Below are 21,068 nucleotides of genomic sequence, written 5' to 3'. Positions count from 1 at the left end.
TACCCCACTATCTTGCTATGTGCCTACCCCACTTTCTTGCTATGTACCACATTTTTGAGAGTTTTGCACACCTGTGATTAATCTTGGAAAGGTTGCAAAGTGTTTAGAGAGAGCTCAGGGACTACTACTCCTATTAACATCATTGTTGCCCTTTGCCTATATACAGCTTTTGAGAAGAGACTTGACTGTGACTTGCCTTAGAACTGTGCCTTGATATTGTGGTATGTACTACTACTCCCATTCAGCACTTTAGTAAAGAGAGACTTGTTTATTTTCTACAATCAGTCTGGTTACTGACTCCAGCACCATACGCCAGCCACAGCTCCTGCACCTCCTGCCTTGCACCTGTTCAACATTCATAACGCCAAGGGCACCCCAACTACCATCAGGCAGGAAGAAAGGGTGCACCCCCATATCACTGCCCTGGCCCTAGAGAGCATTGGTGTGAAGGCTGCCACTGTGAATAATTATTGTAGCCAGAGCCACTACCACTCCCATCCTATTTAAACATTTTCTTTAAATGTATGATACCATTAAAGTAGACATTACTGGACGTCTGTTATTGCTAAATGTAGGATCCAGTTCATACTAAGTTTTTATGTCTTACAGATATATTTTTATGCAGAATATATATTTAAAAAATCTGGGATTCCCACTGAAAACATCCCTTACGTCACACTAGGGACTGGAGTCTGCGAATGTATCACTGCTATGACATGTGTAAGTGAGCTCTGACCTTGATAGATTATATTGGCAAATTCTTTACATCATTGATATCAACATAGTGGCCTACCTACCATATTGGCAGACCACACAGCTGCTGCTGCTATGGGGCCCGTGAGAAAGAGGGGCCCAAAGTGGAGGAGAGGCCCCGCCCCCTAATTGCTCCTGTCTATCTTTCTAAAGCTAAAGGACCTTTGATGATGTCATCACAGGTCCTGTAAGGGAACTGCACAGTGTAAAGTGTAGTTCCCAGGTTAGAACAGTGCATCTGCCAGGACCTGTAATGACATAATCTTCAACATCACAGGTCTTGCAGAATCTAGCAAAGGAACTGCACCAAAAATGGTGTAGTTCCTAGGTTTGAAAGGTACATCTGCCAGGACCTGTGATGACATCATCACAGGTCCTTCAACCCCTAACAGCAAGTATTAGAAGTTCACAATCAGCTCTGCATTGATCTATACAGACTGGAATGGAGTGGTAAGAGGAGGTCCTCCACTTCTAGTCATTTAGCCCCCCCCGCCCTGTTTTTACTCATTGCTTACTCATGTATAATACTTCAGACAGGTACAGTGACCACTAACTCATGTACCTCACACACAGTGACCATAATGTATAACTGACCACATATATCTGTAAACACTGCATCTACAGTATTATACCTTGTATGTCTCATATCAATACACTGCTCTGTGTATATATATATATATATATATATATATATATACACACACACCCTGCATATACACACAGTATTATAGATGCAATATATACAGTATATACAGCAGTGTACTGATATGTGAGATATAATAGATGCAGTGTGTACAGGTATATAGTATATACAGCAGTGTACTGATATGTGAGATACGAGGTATAATATATGCAGTGTGTACAGATATATAGTATATACAGCAGTGTACTGATATGTTAGGTATGAGGTATAATAGATGAAGTGTGTACAGATATATTGTATATACAGCAGTGTACTGATATGTGAGGTACGAGCTGTCAATACACTGCTGTATTTACTATATACCTGTACACACTGCATCTATTATACAGTACCTCGTACCTCACATGTCAGTACAGGCTGTATATACTATATATCTGTACACACTGCATCCATTATACCTAGTACCTCACATATTACACTACTGTATATACTATATACCTGTACACACTGCATATATTATACCCTGTACCTCACATATCAGTCCACTACGGAATATACTATATACCTGTGCACACTGCATGTATTATACCTCGTACCTCACATAACAGTACACTGCTGTATATACTATACATCTGTACACACTGCATCTATTATAGCTCTTTTGTGTGCCAGGGCTGTTTTGTAATCCTACTCCCGCCCCGATGGCATAAATTATAAAATGCAGCAAGAATAGTTCATGGAACAAAGGGAGAGGCCTGGAATGGGTAGTGGGAGGGGCTATAAAAGGGGAATGGGGGCCCAATTTAGATTCTTGCTATGGGGCCCAGTGATTTCTATGTACGCCCAACATACTGTATAATAATTTAGGTCACCCAGATATTGGTTTTACAGAGCAAGAAGCTGAAAATCAATGGCACGCCTACCATAGAGACAAACTGTGGCTACTGTGTTGCCCATGATAGGGGGGCCTCAAGCGTGGCTGGTCACATACTCTTGGCTACAGATGAATAGAAAAATTAGTCTGCCGTGGCCATTTTGATATTTGCACTGCTTCCCCTTTGTCCTGCGTGTGACACTGTAGAAAATACTATTAACCATTTACAGTATTTAACAAGCCAGCTTACTAAATGGACATTATTTGAAGTTGGGGGCACAGGGTAAAACATTGCTTTTCCAAATACTAGTTACTGTGTATAAGAGGCTTAGACTTTCTATTATTTATGGCCATTCATACCGAATGATAAAAATGTTTTCTGTGTACCCTAAAACATTAGCAGTACGATGGATTATTTTTCTGGCACTGGCCAGTATTAACAGTGCAGTTTTTATTGTATTCTTTACAACGCAGGCCCAGATTTACTAATCTGTTTACAAAAGTGGTAGGGTGTGGCCTAAGATTGCACCAGAATTCTGTCTCAAAGCAAGCCAACCACTCCCTGCACCAGATTTATCCTGATCCTGTGTGATAAATCTGCTGCAGGTCTAAGTTTACAACATCTACAGGCATGGGCGTAGCTAAATGCTCATGGGCCCTTGTGCAAAAGTTCAGCTTGGGCCCCCCTTCCCTAAGTGCTTTGTGGCCAGGGGCAAGGAAGCACATAGCCTTCATGCTGCCTGAGGCAAAAATTGAAATGGCATCCCCCCATGCCAAATTCTTGACCTAACCCCTTTCCTCCAGCCAGAGGTGTAACTTGACCAGCATGCACTTTCTATAATACCGGTGTGTCTTCTTATGTGGCACAAGGGTCTTTGGGCCCCCTCAAGCTCCTGGGCCCGGTAGCGACTGCTACCTCTGCACCCCCTATAGCTACGCCCCTGTCTACAGGCTTAGTAAATCTGTCCCACATTCACATCTGCAGTAGTTGTTGTGGATGGTACAATGCATTTAAATAGGGTTTATCATGTAGATTTAATATTTTCTGAATATTTTCTCATAATTACCTCATTGTTTTAATGACTTTATTATTTGTAGGGTTTGCTAATAGACAAAGCTGGAAGACGAATTCTCATCATTGGAGGATATTCCCTAATGGCACTGTTTTGTATAGTATTAACAGTAACACTCGCATATCAGGTCATTATTATCACTGTATATATGTAGAGATAAAAGAGGGACATTTATCAAATCTGCTATACCAGTTTTGTGGATCAAAAATGTCCCCCGCTTGCCACATTTGGTGCATTGTTTAGAGGCATTTGGCCAGTTTTTGCAACATTTGGTAAGCTGTCCCACTTTCAGAAGGGGAGTGAAAAGTAGGTCAGGGTTACAGATTAGAACAACTTTGTCTCATTTATGATGTGCAACATTTAAAACACTCTGGTGTACTTTTATAGACATAGGCGTACACCACATTGCACTTGTGCTAAATATATGATTGCTGTGCACCATTTCATACATTTGGCACAACCTCTCAAAGCAAATACAGACTTAAAATTTACACCAAAACCACCACAAATGATAAATTCCCCCCGAAATGTTTAAAAAATATAAATATTGCAAAATAAAAGTTTTTTTCTAGATATTTTTAACTGATGATCTATCCTCTGGATAGCTTATCAGTATCTGATCTAACACCCCCACCAAATTGAGAAGGCCCTGGCACTCACAGTAGCGCCACAGCTTTCTATTAGCTCACCAAGCACAGTGCCATACATTGTATAGTGGATGTGTTTGGTGTCGCAGCTCAGCCCCCTTCACTTCAATAGGGCTGAGATGAGATAAACAGTTGATCGGCGGGGTCCTGAGTGTCGGACCCCCATGATCAGGATAGGTCATCGTTTAAAAAATACCAGAAAACCCCTTTAAGAAAATGCCTAATAAAACCTGGTTTAGGGGCTTCATATTTATGTTAAAGGGAGTCTGTCACCCAGTGGCGTCACCAGGGGGGGGCCAGAGGGGGCCACGGCCCCCCCCTACATCAAGCTGTGCCCCCCCATGTGCCCCCCCAACTAAAATGTCCCCCATTCATTTTGGTACTAGTGCGTCTGTGCTGCGCACTGCGTAGGCGCTAGGCAGCCCTACCGGACATCTGCTTCACATCTAATGATCTGATCTGACTGAGTCTCGGACTCGGTGCCGTTGCGGTCTCACTCTCTAGTCTCCACCCACCGCCGCCGTGCCCCCAGCCCCGCCCCCAGGACCTGGCCAGTTGAGTCAGACTCAGTCAGACTCAGTGGCAGTGCTGTGCATAAATCAGCACGCCGCTAGTCGAGACTAGCTGATTCTGATTCATTCGACTACTGGCAGCAGCTGCTTAAAGGGCTTCTGTCACCCCACTAAAGTCATATTTTTTTTTTGGGCAACTTAAATTCCTTATAATGCGATATATCAATATATAATGCTCTTACTCATTTTGGTTGGGCAGTTTCTTCAAAAAACTGACTTTTATAATATGTAAATGAGCTCTCTACCAGCAAGTAGGGCGGCTACTTGCTGGTAGCAGCCGCATCCTCCTATCATAAAGACGCCCCCTCCTCATGTTGATTGACAGGGCCAGCGAACACGCTCGTCCTCTGGCTGGCCCTGTCTGCGTTCAAAATCTGGCGCCTGTGCCGTACCTGTCTTCAGTCGGCGCAGGCGCACTGAGAGGAGGACGCTCGCTCGGCCGCTCCATCCTCAGTGCGCCTGCGCCGGGTGTAGATGTGACGTCATCGGCGCAGCCCCATTGAGGATGGAGCGGCCGAGCAAGCTGAAACTGCCCAACCAAAATGAGTAAGAGCATTATATATTGATATATCGCATTATAAGGAATTTAAGTTGCCCAAAAAAAAAATAATGACTTTAGTGTGGTGACAGAAGCCCTTTAAGCCAGCCAGGCCCAGACTAGAGACTGTGAGACAGACAGTGTGTGGCGTGGCGTGGCCCTACCCTACCCTAACCTACCGATACCGAACAGACTGGACTGAGACTGACTGAGCCTGACCTAGTGGTGACGGTGTAGCAGGTTAACTTAATAATAATAAGGTACAACTTACAAGTAGTGACTAGTGACTAAGTGGACTGACTAAGTCTCTTTCTATTCTAACTAGAGAGATTAGATCTGACTCTGACTGAGTCTGAGAGGAGAGCTGTCTGGCGGCTGCCCCTGAATCTTCCTGATTTAAAAGTTAAAGGGGTTCTGCACTTTAACTGATGATCTATACTCTGGATAGATCATCAGCTTCTGATCGGTGGGGGTCCCGGGTCAGACACCCGGGACCCCCGCCGATCAGCTGCTTGAGAATGCACCGGCGCTCCAGTAGCGTCGCGGCCTTCTCACTGTTTACCGCCGGCCCAGTAATGTCACGAGTTACGACTAGTATCAACTAGCGTGGGCGCGGCTTAGCTCCATTCAAGTGAACAGAGCTTAGCCGCGCTCAGGCTAGTTGATACTAGTCGTGACGTCAGTCAGTGGGCCAGCGGTAAACAGTGAGAAGGCCGCGGTGCTGCTGGAGCGCCGGTGCCTTCTCAAACAGCTGATCGGCGGGGGTGCCGGGTGTCTGACCCCCGCCGATCAGAAGCTGATGATCTATCCTCTGGATAGATCATCAGTTAAATGAAAAATGGGGAGGAGTAAAGTGAAAAGAAGGCAGAGCAGTCTGGGCACCTACACACTGAACGCCGCCCCTGGGCACTTGCGAGTGTTCATTTGCATATGAATTAAACTTTGTTTTTCCTGCTGGTGCAAGTCTAAAGAAAAGAACAATTCTGTATAGGTTTGCTACAGAGCCATGTAAGCACTGTATATGGCCATATGGAGGTGACAGACTCCGTTTAAGCACTTGCTGCTGGTGGTGGAGTGGGCAGAACTTTACCATAGCCATATAACCGCAGGAAATTCAGATCATGAAAGCTTTTGGTTATCCTAATTTATTTATTTATTTTATGCACTTATATAGCACTACTATATTCCGCAGCACTTTACAGACATTAGCATCCAACTGTCCCCAATGGGGCTCACAATCTAAGGTCCCTATCAGTATGTCTTTGGAGTGTGGGAGGAAACCCATGCAAACAGGGGGAAAACATACAAACTCCATAGAGATGTTGCCCTTGGTTGGATACGAACCTAGGACCCCAGCGCTGCTAGGCACCAGTGCTAACCACTGAGCCACCATGCTGTCCCTGTGCACCATGGATGATACACACAGTGATGTCACAATACAGGCAAATGTATACAATCACATTACAGCACAGAAATGATACAAACAGTGATGTTACAGTATAGGAATAATACACATCTTGACAATGTGACATCACAGAACAGGAAAGAAAAGCATAATGATGTCATCATAGCGATATAATGAAAACACATGATATCACAGCCTAAAAATAATGTAGGAAGTAAAGTCTACACAACCCCTGTTAAAATGTCAGGTTTCTGTGATGTAGAAAAATGAGACAAAAATAAATCATTTCAGAGCTTTTTCCACCTTTAATGTGACCTATAAACTGTACAACTCAATTGAAAAACAAACTGAAATCTTTTAGGTAGAGGGAAGAAAAAATATAAAAATAAAATGATATGGTTGCATAAGTGTGCACACCCTAAACTAATACTTTGCTGAAGCACCTTTTGATTTTATTACAGCACTCAGTCTTTTTGGGTATGAGTCTATCAGCATGGCACATTTTGACTTGGCAAGATTTGCCCACTCTTCTTGGCAAAAACACTCCAAATCTGTCAGATTGCGAGGGCATCTCATGTGCACAGCCCTCTTCAGATCACCCCACAGATTTTCAATAGGATTCAGGTCTGGGCTCTGGCTGGGCCATTCCAAAACTTTAATCTTCTTCTGGTGAAGCCATTCCTTTGTTGATTTGGATGTATGCTTTGGGTCGTTGTCATGCTGAAAGATGAAGTTCCTCTTCATGTTCAGCTTTCTAGCAGAAGCCTGAAGGTTTTGTGCCAATATTGACTGGTATTTGGAACTGTTCATAATTCCCTCTAGCTTAACTAAGGCCCCAGTTTCAGCTGAAGAAAAACAGCCCCAAAGCATGATGCTGCCACCACCATGCTTCATTGTGGGTATGGTGTTCTTTTGGTGATGTGCACTGTTGTTTTTGTGCCAAACATATCTTTTGGAATTATGGCCAAAAAGTTCAACCTTGGTTTTCATCAGACCATAACACCCTTTCCCACATGCTTTTGGGAGACTTCAGGTGTGTTTTTGCAAAATGTAGCCTGGCTTGGATGTTTTTCTTCGTAAGAAAAGGCTTTCGTCTTGCCACTCTACCTCATAGCCCAGACATATGAAGAATACCGGAGATTGTTGTCACATGTACCACACAGCCAGTACTTGCCAGATATTCCTGCAGCTCCTTTAATATTGCTGTAGGCCTCTTGGTAGCCTCCCAGACCAGTTTTCTTCTCGTCTTTTCATCAATTTTGGAGGGATGTCCAGTTCTTGGTAATGTCACTGTTGTGCCATATTTTCTCCACTTGATGATGACTGTCTTCACTGTGTTCCATGGTATATCTAATGCCATTCTTTTGTACCCTTCTCCTGACTAATACCTTTTGACAATGAGATCCCTCCGATGCTTTGGAAGCTCTCTGTTGACCATGGCTTTTGCTGTGGGATGCGACTAAGAAAATTTCAGGAAAGACCAATTAGAGCCGCTGAACTTTATTTGGGGTTAATCAGAGGCACTTTAAATGATGGCAGGTGTATGCTGACTCCTATTTAACATGATTTTGAATGTGATTGCCTAATTCTGAACACAGCTACATCCCCAGTTATAAGAGGGTATGCACACTTATGCAACAACAATATTTTATGTTTTTTTGTTTTCTTCCCTCCACCTAAAAGATTTCAGTTTGTTTTTTTCAATTGAGTGGTACAGTTTATAGGTCACATTAAAGGTGGAAAAAGTTCTGAAATGATTTATCTTTGTCTCATTTTTGTACAGCACAGAAACCTGACATTTTAACAGGGGTGTGTAGACTTTTTATATCCACTGTACATACATTACTAAAAAGGCCATAAACATTTTGAAATAGCTTTGTATTTTACAAAGTGAAAGTGACAGCTCAAGGCTGTCCCAGTAAAACCAAGAAGACCGACACCTTCTACAATACAATACATAAATAGACCACGAGATGGTGGCAGTTTCATGACCTATTCTGGTGACCACTCTCTTGGGCTGTTCTTGGCACCCTCTACTTCAGCACAGGTGCCAATCAGAAACTGAACACATCAGTGTATGAACCAAATATTACTGTTTATGGCCTTTTTAGAAATGTACCTATGTATAAAATGGCTAACCCCCTCATCATACTTAATATACTGTACAACAGTTTTTCTCTAACTGTTTAACTGCCAGAGCATTTAGCCATTTACATTACAATGATTTTTTTTTTTACTTTCTCTTTATCTAGGATTCACATCCATGGGTGCCTTATTTTAGTATGGCAGCTATTTTTATCTTTATATTAAGTTTTGGTTTAGGACCAGGTATGTAACCTTTATTTCAAAATGGAACCAAAACTATAAAGTGATTACCAGATCAATTAAAATATCAATTTAAATCAACTACTAAAATGTTTAATGAAAAGTACTAACATGATTAAAATCATATACAATATACATTATTTACATTATATATGTGAACTAAGCAGTCCAAGTTAGGTGGTCAGTCATGCTCTTTGAACTGCTCCCCAATATACTAATTTGGAGGAAAACTTTTTTAGCATACTGTTGCACATGTCTGGAGCATATGTTCTGCAGAACCTTGAAAAGAGTCCAGCCAAACATAATGCCCAAGCATGATGTAAATCTAGCCTGACACTAATTAGCATAATGCTATTAGGATATTAAAAAACTTTAAAGGGGTTGCTTGATCTCCACAATAAATTTTTGACTGACATGATACTGTCCAAAAAAAAAAAAAATCCATTTGAACATCTAGTCCCCACTTTTTGTTGTCCCAGGCTGACAGAGAGTGCAGACTTCCCATATGTGATTACATGACCAATGCAGTCATTTCCTGGCCTCATTGGTAATATGTCGCCAAGTAGCAGATGCCTGCAGAGGCTCAAAGATCACATGCCACTAAGGCCTCTTGCACACGAACGTATTTTCTTTTCGTGTCCGTTCCATTTTTTTGGCGGACCGTATACGGAACCATTCATTTCAATGGGTCCACAAAAAAACGAAAGGTACTCCATGTGCATTCCGTTTCCGTATTTCCGTTCCGCAAAAAAATAGAACATGTCCTATTCTTGTCCGCATTACGGACAAGGACAGCACTGTTCTTTTAGGGGCCAGCTGTTCCGTTCCGCAAAATACGGAATGCACACAGATGTTATCTGTATTTTTTGCGGATCCTTTTTTTGCGGACCGCAAAATACATACAGTCGTGTGCAAGAGGCCTACGGGACACATCACTGCTGAGGCTTGTAAATGGCTGCAGAGGTCACAACCACAGATGGGATGTCATCGCTTACACTCCACAGGGGACTGGAAACAGCGTAGACAGGAGCCTTGGCACTGGAACATGGGGCATTTCAAAAGGTGAAGTTCTTTTTTGTTTAAAACAATTTCCTTCTTTTTTTAAATCGCGCAAAAAAGTTCTATATATTTAATATTTCTTGTTAAACAAGTTTTTCTGCTAATCAAAACTATTGTGTTTCTAAACCCAATCTACAGGTGGTGTCACAAATACCTTAACAGCAGAGTTATTTACCCAGTCAGCGCGTACAGGAGCTTACATGATAGGAGGATCAATTAACTGGATAAGCTTTTTCGCTATAGGAATGGTTTTCCCATTTATAGTGGTAAGTATTCTTAACGGAAGAAAACAATGGCCAATCCATGCCATCTTTTCCTGACTTATTCTCCATAGGGATTTGCTGTGTGTTAGATCATGCGGCCTGCAACCCTCCAGCTGTTGTAAAACTACAACTCCCACCATGCCCTGCTGTAGGCTGATAACTGTAGGCTTGTAAGACCGTGTACCGGGGTGGGCTCCCCAGGATACAGCGAAGTCACGAACAAGGAAAACGACTCTAACACCAGCTCTTGTAAAACAGACTTTTTACTATAGCGTGTTATCAAACATACTTCCAAATGCAGAAAACAAAATCAGATAACATACACTCAGTCCGGAGGCTGGGACCCCTGTGTCGCACAGCCCTGCACCCTCCGATGGTAGCCAGAAAACACTTGCGCAATTTACCTACTGGGAGCAGAGCTAACTCTGCCTCGCCATACCTGTTACTACCCTGACGAACAGTAACAATCGTGTGTGTGTGAGATACAGGCTAGCCCGCGGTGCGACACAGCGGCTTACAATCTTACCAGACTATACAGTACTGTTCCCTTCCCTATTCCCCAAACTGTAATGTGGCACGTGCCTAATATACAGTCGTGGCCAAAAGTTTTGAGAATGACACAAATATTAGTTTTCACAAAGTTTGCTGCTAAACTGCTTTTAGATCTTTGTTTCAGTTGTTTCTGTGATGTAGTGAAATATAATTACACGCACTTCATACGTTTCAAAGGCTTTTATCGACAATTACATGACATTTATGCAAAGAGTCAGTATTTGCAGTGTTGGCCCTTCTTTTTCAGGACCTCTGCAATTTGACTGGGCATGCTCTCAATCAACTTCTGGGCCAATTCCTGACTGATAGCAACCCATTCTTTCATAATCACTTCTTGGAGTTTGTCAGAATTAGTGGGTTTTTGTTTGTCCACCCGCCTCTTGAGGATTGACCACAAGTTCTCAATGGGATTAAGATCTGGGGAGTTTCCAGGCCATGGACCCAAAATGTCAACGTTTTGGTCCCCGAGCCACTTAGTTATCACTTTTGCCTTATGGCACGGTGCTCCATCGTGCTGGAAAATGCATTGTTCTTCACCAAACTGTTGTTGGATTGTTGGAAGAAGTTGCTGTCGGAGGGTGTTTTGGTACCATTCTTTATTCATGGCTGTGTTTTTGGGCAAAATTGTGAGTGAGCCCACTCCCTTGGATGAGAAGCAACCCCACACATGAATGGTCTCAGGATGCTTTACTGTTGGCATGACACAGGACTGATGGTAGCGCTCACCTTTTCTTCTCCGGACAAGCCTTTTTCCAGATGCCCCAAACAATCGGAAAGAGGCTTCATCAGAGAATATGACTTTGCCCCAGTCCTCAGCAGTCCATTCACCAAACTTTCTGCAGAAGATCAATCTGTCCCTGATGGTTTTTTTTGGAGAGAAGTGGCTTTCTTGCTGCCCTTCTCGACACCAGGCCATCTTTCAAAAATCTTCGCCTCACTGTGCGTGCAGATGCGCTCACACCTGCCTGCTGCCATTCCTGAGCAAACTCTGCACTGGTGGCACTCCGATCCCGCAGCTAAATCCTCTTTAGGAGACGATCCTGGCGCTTGCTGGACTTTCTTGGACACCCTGAAGCCTTCTTAACAAGAATTGAACCTCTTTCCTTGAAGTTCTTGATGATCCTATAAATTGTTGATTGAGGTGCAATCTTAGTAGCCACAATATCCTTGCCTGTGAAGCCATTTTTATGCAACGCATTGATGGCTGCACGCGTTTCTTTGCCGGTCACCATGGTTAACAATGGAAGAACAATGATTTCAAGCATCACCCTCCTTTTAACATGTCAAGTCTGCCATTTTAACCCAATCAGCCTGACATAATGATCTCCAGCCTTGTGCTCGTCAACATTCTCACCTGAGTTAACAAGACGATTACTGAAATGATCTCAGCAGGTCCTTTAATGACAGCAATGAAATGCAGTGGAAAGGTTTTTTTGGGATTAAGTTAATTTTCATGGCAAAGAAGGACTATGCAATTCATCTGATCACTCTTCATAACATTCTGGAGTATATGCAAATTGCTATTATAAAAACTTAAGCAGCAACTTTTCCAATTTCCAATATTTATGTAATTCTCAAAACTTTTGGCCACGACTGTATATCACTCCCGATAAACATGCTGGGGTAACTGGAGATAATGATGAAGTCCTCTCTGATCTCCGGAGTGAACCAGAACTTTAACTGATAAGTCCTTGTGATAAACAAGCAGCAATTCTTGATAGCCTGCCACTCAGCAATACTAACTACCGGCAGGTTTGATCTCAGTCTCTAGTATTCAGGCACAACTCTTATCTTGAAGTGCGTGCACGCTTTTTCCGACCCAGGTATGCTATTCATCCGATGGTGACTTAAATCAGACAAGTCTTTCCAGCAACCATGAGGCCATGCAGGGTGTGTAGCTCCGTTCTTCCAGCTTTCCGGGAACCAATCTTCTTTTCTCTGGACGTTATCTGGATAACCAACAGCAATCCGTTACTTTCAACAGTGATTCCGGACACTCCAGCTCACACTGACGCCTGGATGCCACTGGATTCTGTCTTCCAGCTCCTGTGTCCCTGAAAAGATGTCTGCCGACCTCTTTCCTGCTCCTTCTTCAGCTTCTTAACCCTATCCCTCATGCATATTCAAAATTCCAGCAGTAGCTTCGCTGCTTGGTGAAACAGCATCCTCTAGTGGTCAAATAGCACAATGACAGCCTAATAAGTAAATTTTCACATCAACAGTATTTTAAACAGTGGGGACTGTTTCTCCATCTTACAGGCTGTCCGGGCATGCTGGGAGTTTTAGTTTTGCAACAGCTGGAGGGCCACAGGTTGAGCATCCCTGTGTTAGATGATGTTCCTAGTTTAACAATATTATTAAAGGGGTTTCCAGTCTTTATAAAAAATAAAATTAAACTAAGAAGTGCATATAGTATATTTTAATGGAAATAATATTTACTCACTTCTTTGTCACCACAACCTCTCTGCCTCCCTCTTGCCTTCTCTGTTAAATAATGTGCCTTCCTCCTTAAAGAGATCAGTGGGAAAGGTAGACATTTGAGAATATTTTTACAAATTTCTAAAAAATAATGTTTAAATGGGTTTACCAAGCTCCAGATATTGATAACCTATCCTGAGGATAGGCCATCAATATCACATCAGTGGGGGTCCGACACCCCGCGCCATCACTGATCTGTTGTTCCCTGCAGCCTCTATCGCCAGAAGTGCCACTTTGAACGGAGCTGTGCTTCTGGCAGTGGTAGTTCCAATGTCGGAGACTGCAGGGAACAGCTGGACTGTGAGGTTGCGGGGTGTCAGACCACTGATGTGATAGTGATGACCTATCCTGAGAATAGGTCATCAATATCTGTATAGATCCTTAATATCTGGAGCTTGGAAAAACCCTTTAATAGCTGTAACTTGTTTTACAAACATGACTCATGTCCACCACCAATAGTTATTTTTAATATGATAAAATTTAATAATTAAGCATTTTGCAACATACCACAGTAAGACATGCCATAACAGTCCCTTTGTCTGGTACTATAGATATCTGATGGTGTAGTATACTGTATTGATTTTATATTACTTTGTGTTGCTGCCCAGAGTTGCACTCACAGTTAATATTCTCTAAACATTAAAATGATGTTCAGAAGTATTTTTCAAATACATTTTTCAAATCCATTACATCACATGTTAGATCTTTACATATGTCATTTTCCATAAAGAGATTGAACATTCAACATATAATCCCTCTAACAATCCCCCCCCCCCTTCCCTTTGGTGCTCTCTCCGCTCAGTACCCCTCCTCTACCTTGTTTTAGTCCACCTGTAGCCTCCCCAAGTTATTGGCAGTTTTTCTTTTTAAGTACCATTTGGAATTTATAAAGGGTTTCATCAATTCCTTCAATTCTATGTCTGTAAATACTGTGTTAAAGGGGTTATCCCATCATAATGATCACTGTTAAATCTGTTAATGATTTGACAGTGATCATTTTTGCAAATATACTTTATTAACATATTCCCACCGATTAGGAGAAAATTCATCCCCACTTACCTTATTTTTGTGACTCGGTCTCCCCTGGTTACGACCACCGCTCTTCCGCAAAATCCCGATGGTCGCGCTTGCCCAGAAGACTTCTTCTTTTCTCCCGGCCGGGCCACTCGCTGTCCTGAACGCACACGCTGCCGCGCATGCGCGACGGTGACTTCTTCCCGGCCAGAATAGTACAGAGCTGCGAACGCGCACGCCGGCTCTGTACTATACTGGCCAGAAATAAGTCACATGGCGCATGCGCGGCAGCGTGCGCGTTCAGTCCAGCGCGCGGCCCGGCCGGGAGAAGACTTCAATCAAGATGAAGCCCGCCCCCAGCCAGAATCCAGGAAGTGAACGCGCGGTGGCAGCAGGTAAGTATGAAACTGCTAAGTGGGATAACCCCTTTAACAAAAGCTTCCCACCTTCGGAAAAATGTGCTAATGTGTTTTCCCTTATATTGTTCAGCCTCTATTATTTCCATATCAAAACATGTCTTAATATGACAGAAAACATCCGTCACTGTGGGGGTTCGGAGTTGAAGCCAATCCCTAAAGAGACACCTTTTGGCCTCTAATATAGAAATATGTACTAGCGGGGATATCTTATTTCCTTCTGGAGCTACGTGAAACAAAATTAACTCGGGAGTCAAAGGTATTGATACCTTGAGGTGCTGTTTAATTTGGTGTCTGATTGTCTTCCAGAATTTCTTTGTTTCTGGGCAGGACCATACACCATGGCATAAATCAGAGCCCCTCAGGTGACATTTGGGACATTCATTTAACCTATTTGGGGATTGTGTGTGTGTCACAAATTGAAACCCATATATAGCTTTGTGTATCATCCTAAAGTGAGTTTCCCTCCATATATCGTTGCGGACTGTTTTACCTATCTTGTCCCAACCTTGCAGAATCACTTTTCTACTGTCCATGGATGGAAATTCTTTTCGCCATTGAGAAAATAGTTTTTCTGCAACATTTTTTAGTTTTTTTGTCTCTGATTCCCTGGTAAAGTTCTGATAGTGATTTCTTCCTGACTCCCTACCTATCACAAAATCAACACCATTAGAGCTGAATTCTTTGGTAAGATTTAACACTCTACATTTGAGGACCCCCTTTACCTGGAGATATGCCAATAGGTGTTGGGCGGATCCCAACTGGTATTTTTCCCTGTACTCTGTGAAAGAGTAATATCGTCTATCTTGCACATTCCACATGTCCTTCACACATTTTATACCTATGTTTCTCCACTGTCTAAAATGCTTAGATTTCAGACCCGATGGAAATATAACCATATGATTTGAGAGCGTGAAAGGCAGGTTGAATATCTTGCTTGTCGCCTTCCAGGCAGCCACAGTGTCCCTAACCATCAGACTGTGTCTTAGTAAAGGAGGAATTGCTCCAAATTTGGTGTGTAATAGTGTGCCCAACTTCGACGGGTGTACCAGTTGTGCCTCCAGTTTGATATTTGTATAGAAGTTGGTGCCAAATATCCAGTCTGTGCAAAACCTCATAAGGCTGGCTAGGTTGTAACTTCTTATGTCCGGAAATGTTAAACCTCCCATATTTTTGGGTAATTGCAACTTGGGCAGCGATATTCTAGGCTTTTTCCCAGCCCACAGAAAAGACCTGAATGCGGTTTCCAAGGTGAGAATGTTTGAGGAGGACAGGAATGGTTTGCATGGGATATAGGAGTTTTGATATGCACCTCATTTTTAATAATTGACTTCTTCCCCTTATGGATATTGGATATTTCATCCATCTTTCTATATCTATTAGAATTTTTTTAACCAATGGCGGGTAATTTAACATATACATGGATTCAGGTTTCTTTCCTATGTGAATACCAAAGTATTTTATAGACCTGGGGGCAATCTGAACTGATACCCCCAAGGGTTGCTTGGTTCGTTATGGAGCCCCACAACCCAGATACAAGAGCTCAGATTTGTTTGTGTTTATTTTGAACCCTGACAGGTTGCCAAATTCTGTTAAGAGCTGAAATAGAGGTTTCACATCTCTGTGTGGGTGTTCCAAAAACAACAGTAGGTCATCCACGAATAATGTGTGTTTGAGCTCTAAGTTGCCTATTTTGATACCCTCAATTCTATAGTATTTTCCCAATTTGCGAGATAAAGGTTCTATTGCCAAATTGAATATGAGCGGGGAGAGTGGGCACCCCTGCCTGTTGCCTTTGTTCATGTGTATGGGGCTAGATATGAAACCAGGAGTGTGTATTCGCGCTTGAGGGTTGGAATATATTGCTTTAAAGGGATTTTGTCACCATTTAACCCTATTAAGTATTCAGTATTCGGCGCAGGCTCGGTGAGCAAGCTGGCAGCCTGCGAGTGTCCTTCCCTCACCGCACCTGCACCGAATGCTGAACGGCGCAAGATTTCACCAGAGCACAGGGCTGGCAGACAGATGCAAGCGCTGACTGGCCCTGTCAATCATGACTTGGAGGGAGGCGACAAAGGTGGGAGAACAGAGCCTCTAGGAGCAGGAACAATGCCCCCCCTGCTCCTATAGGCTAATTAGCATATTATATAAGTTAGATTTCTGACGTAACGGGGGCATAGGTAAAAGTAGGAATAGGCTAGTTAGGTTTAGCTGACATTAGCACATCGTTAATGTCAGCTAGCTTAATAGGGTTCAATCTGGTGACAGAACCGCTTTAAGGTATTGCCAGAATGGGCCTGTAAATCCCATTGCCTCTAAAACACTTTCCATCCATCCCCATTCTACATTGTCGAAAGCCTTTTCAGCATCAATAGTAATGATAGCCGGGGATGGATGCAACATAGGCCTCATCTTGACTTGGTCAAGGATTGTTAGGACCTTTCGAATGTTAGTGACTGCTGCCCTCCCCTGGACGAAACCGACTTGTGTGGGAGATATCAGCCTCGGCAGAATGCATGCCAGTCTATCCGCAAGTATTTTAGATGCTAATTTGATTAGTGAAATTGAACGGTATGATGCTGCAGAGGTTGGGTCTTTATCAGGTTTCGGTAAGACTTTAATATATGCCGTATTAGTCTGGGTAGGTATTTGTGTACCCTGCATGTAACCCGTATAAATTTGAGAGAGTATTGGGGCTATGTCATGTGATAAGATATGATAAAATTCCCCAGTAAATCCATCCGGGCTAGGGGCCTTACCTAAGGTTAGATTGTTAATAGTGTTAGTAACATCTTCCTTTGTAATTGGAGCATTTAGTATTTCCTTTTCCGCATCCGATAGCACTGGTAGTGTGAGTGACTTCAACCATTGTTGCCCCTTCTCAATTGGTTTGGGATCTGATTGGTATAGGTAGTCATAAAAATCCCCCAGGACCTCATTCATTTCTCTCGGGTGAGAATTCGCTTTCCCTTATTTGTCTTTGAGAGTTAGGATAGTAGATAAGGGTTTTTGTCCCTTGGCTAGTCTGGCCAATAATTTACCTGCCTTATTTCCATGTCTGAATAGGTACGATTCCCACCATGATTGCGCTAAATTTTCCCATCTTTGAAGCCACGATTCATATTCCTTTGTAATTCTTTTTTAATGTGTTGCCATTTTTTCTGTAAGATTTGGGATGACATAGGGGATACCTCGCCTTATTAGTGTTAAGACATCTGCTTTTTCCCCGACAGCTTCTGACCCATAGACTTCCCCCACCAAGAGCCGTTTCATCCTAACAAAATCAGCATGTAATGATTGAGTCTCCTGCAGGAGACCTATATCAGCCCCTAGGAGTTTGAGATGCTTTAAGACCATCATACGTTTGGTAGGGGATCTGAGCCCTTTAACATTCCAAGACACGATCTTTACAGAGCTAGCCATTTGGAAGTATGTGTGGTAGCATAGAAATCCAGCCTATCCTAGCCGAGAGAGCACCTATTCCCCCCCCCCCCCCCCAAATCCCCCTACCTAAACTTAACACTTAACATTGATGGTTTGAAAAGGGAGATTCCCCTCCCTTTAACCCGAAACAGTAGAGAAAACTCTCCCAACACATAACTTTTGACTTCACTTTTTTCCAACATAAAGGATAACGTGGACCAGCTGGAATAATTGTACACTCCCGAGACACCACCTGATATCACATGGTATAAAATATGTTGAAGATAAAGTAGGATAACTTAATCAGCTAATTTACTTAAAGGGCTTCTGTCACCCCACTAAAGTCATTTTTTTTTTGGGGCTAGTTAAATTCCTAATACAGCGATATATGAAAATATAATGGTCTTACTTACTTTCCTTCAGCAGTTTCTTATAAAAACGAACTTTTATTATATGTAAATTAGGTCTCTACCAGCAAGTAGGGAGTCTACTTGCTGGTAGCCGCCGCAAAAAACCGCCCCCTCGTCGTGTTGATTGACAGGGCCAGCCGCGATCTCCTCCTCCGGCCGGCCCTGTCAGCATTTCAAAAATCGTGCGCCTGTGTTCATTCGGCGCAGGCGCTCTGAGATGAGGAGGCTCGCCTACTCAGCACTCCCTCAGTGCGCCTGCGCCGATGACGTCTTCTCTTTCGGTGATGTCATCGGCGCAGGCGCACTGAGGGAGTTCTGAGGAGGCGAGCCTCCTCATCTCAGAGCGCCTGCGCCAAATGAACACAGGCGCGCGATTTTTGAAATGCTGACAGGGCCGGCCGGAGGAGGAGATCGCGGCTGGCCCTGTCAATCAACACGACGAGGGGGCGGTTTTTTGCGGCGGCTACCAGCAAGTAGACGCCCTACTTGCTGGTAGAGACCTAATTTACATATTATAAAAGTTCGTTTTTATAAGAAACTGCTGAAGGAAAGTAAGTAAGACCATTATATTTTCATATATCGCAGTATAAGGAATTTAACTAGCCCAAAAAAAAATAATGACTTTAGTGGGGTGACAGAAGCCCTTTAAACGATGAGCCGTTTGGCTCTCAACTGTTGTCCCATTACTTTGCTTGTGACACAGAAGAGAATAACCTAAACAAAACAGTGTATTTCCGTGTATTAACATGCACTTTTAGTGGGATGAGTATAATGTAAAATCCATACTCACCATAAGATTAAAAGCCTAGACTGGAGAATAGCTGCTGAACAGAATTCTTTCATGTGTTATATTATTTTAGTGTCATGTGTTTTTATTCTTTTTTTCCCCAGAATGGATTAAATCAGTACTGCTTCCTGTTTTTCTTTGTGACCTGCATTTTAATAGCTGCCTTTATCTACATAATTGTGCCTGAAACAAAGAACAAATCATTCATCGATATCAAAGAAGACTTCCAGAAACTTAACTATGGACACTCTTATATAAGTTCCCAACAAGTGGAAGATAATTATAGTAGTACGCTAGATGAAACCATGTGAATGCACACCTTATATATTAGATAATAAAAATGGCCACCATTTGTATGCAAATGTAATGGCTATAAATATGAGATTGGGTAAACTGGTCAGGCTTGTGTCACATAAACTGCTGCCAAAGACCCCTTTTACATGTCCCAGTGTAGCAAGCTGTTGTCTGGAAGAAAGTGTTCCTTTCTGACAATCACCTGCTCATCAGTGGAGGAGACCGCTGCTATTACATGCATCAATCTCCTCCACAGTACGGGGAGGAGCGATCTCTAATGCCATCGCTCATCCCCATACAGGATCAATATTTGTCGGCAGCAAAGTGCTGTTTAGACAGGGCCCTTCTTATTATGACCGATGCATAGACAAAGAAGGCAAGGCTTAGTTATTAAAAGGAAGCAGCCAGACCCCTTCACACCCAGCACAAGTTATATGCCAACCCAGGAAACATTGTTTTGGATCAAGCACATGCTGAAAGTTGACCTGCTGGGACCAGAAAGGCTATCTGTAAATCTGGTCACCTTGGATAATTGAAGTATATTATTAAGTTATCTAACTTGCTATCTTAGCACATTTAAATATATATTTTTTTACTGGACATCACCTTTAAGGGGGTTGTTAAACCCTGATGGTCTTTTGGGCAGAGCTTCCCCCAGAGCGCAGGGAGGGAAAGAACCAGAACCCAGCTGTATGGCCATGCTGGGGAGTCTGCAGAGGTGAACAACCCCCCGTCCAAGAAGTATTAAATATCTGGATCAGACTCTGATGACACTGTCACTATAGGTACTGCCTCCATAGGCAGTCCATTCAGATTAGAAGAGAATGAAGGACAACACAATGGAACCATCAGGCTCCGATGGTATCCACTGTGCAGGACGGATTCAGCACAGCATTATGGTTTCCATTATCAACAGAAAATATGACACAAGTGTTAACTGACCAAACAAATGCATGTGCTGTATGGTATCTAGAGCCAAAATGTAAACATTAGACCTTGTAAGTTATGAAATGGCGCCTCTATGGACCAGGCTCAGTCTCTAACACATCCCACTGGTGCTAAATCGGATTAAGATCTGATAAAGCTGGAGGCCAAGTCAACACCTTGCACTCTTTGCCATGTTCCTCAAACCATTTCTGAATGATTTTTGTTTTGTGGCAGGGCACTTTATCCTGCTGAAAAAGGTCACTGACATTAGGGAATACCATTGCCTTGAAGGATTGGACTAGGTGTGCAGCAATATTTAGGTAGATAGTACATGTAAGATCCATATGAATGCAAGGACCCAAAAGTGGGAGTGGCGCTGATGTAGTGTTGTAATGTCATGGTGTCCTATCTCAGGCCATCTCTCCCTGGGGTCCGTTGCTGTGAAAGTTATAGTACTGAAGAATGGTCCGAGTTGAACATAACTGAGTGATAGAGACGTGAACCCCCTTTTGCATGCTGCTTAATAGCCTTTTTTTAAATCTTTTTTTTTCTCCCCCACATACAGTTGCAAGAAAAAGTATGTGAACCCTTTGGAATGATATGGACTTCTGCACA

General features: G+C 42.8%; 1 protein-coding gene across 3 annotated transcripts in view; it reads left to right on the top strand.

Moving 5' to 3' along the window:
* The window catches only part of LOC120991439 (solute carrier family 2, facilitated glucose transporter member 11-like), a 105,690-nt gene extending 86,076 nt beyond the window's left edge, over nt 1-19,614 (top strand). For all 3 annotated transcript variants that reach the window (XM_040420258.1, XM_040420259.1, XM_040420257.1), the window contains 5 exons: nt 610-720; nt 3,369-3,470; nt 8,758-8,833; nt 10,028-10,155; nt 19,337-19,614. In XM_040420258.1, coding sequence (XP_040276192.1) covers nt 610-720; nt 3,369-3,470; nt 8,758-8,833; nt 10,028-10,155; nt 19,337-19,543 — 624 coding nt within the window. In that variant the 3' untranslated portion in view covers nt 19,544-19,614. The remainder of the gene's footprint in view (nt 1-609; nt 721-3,368; nt 3,471-8,757; nt 8,834-10,027; nt 10,156-19,336) is intronic.
* The last annotated feature ends 1,454 nt before the right edge of the window (nt 19,615-21,068 follow it).

The sequence above is a fragment of the Bufo bufo genome, chromosome 2 (genome assembly GCF_905171765.1).
Source record: "Bufo bufo chromosome 2, aBufBuf1.1, whole genome shotgun sequence".
Taxonomy (NCBI): Eukaryota; Metazoa; Chordata; class Amphibia; order Anura; family Bufonidae; genus Bufo; species Bufo bufo.
This window is presented reverse-complemented; position numbering and strand designations above follow the sequence as displayed.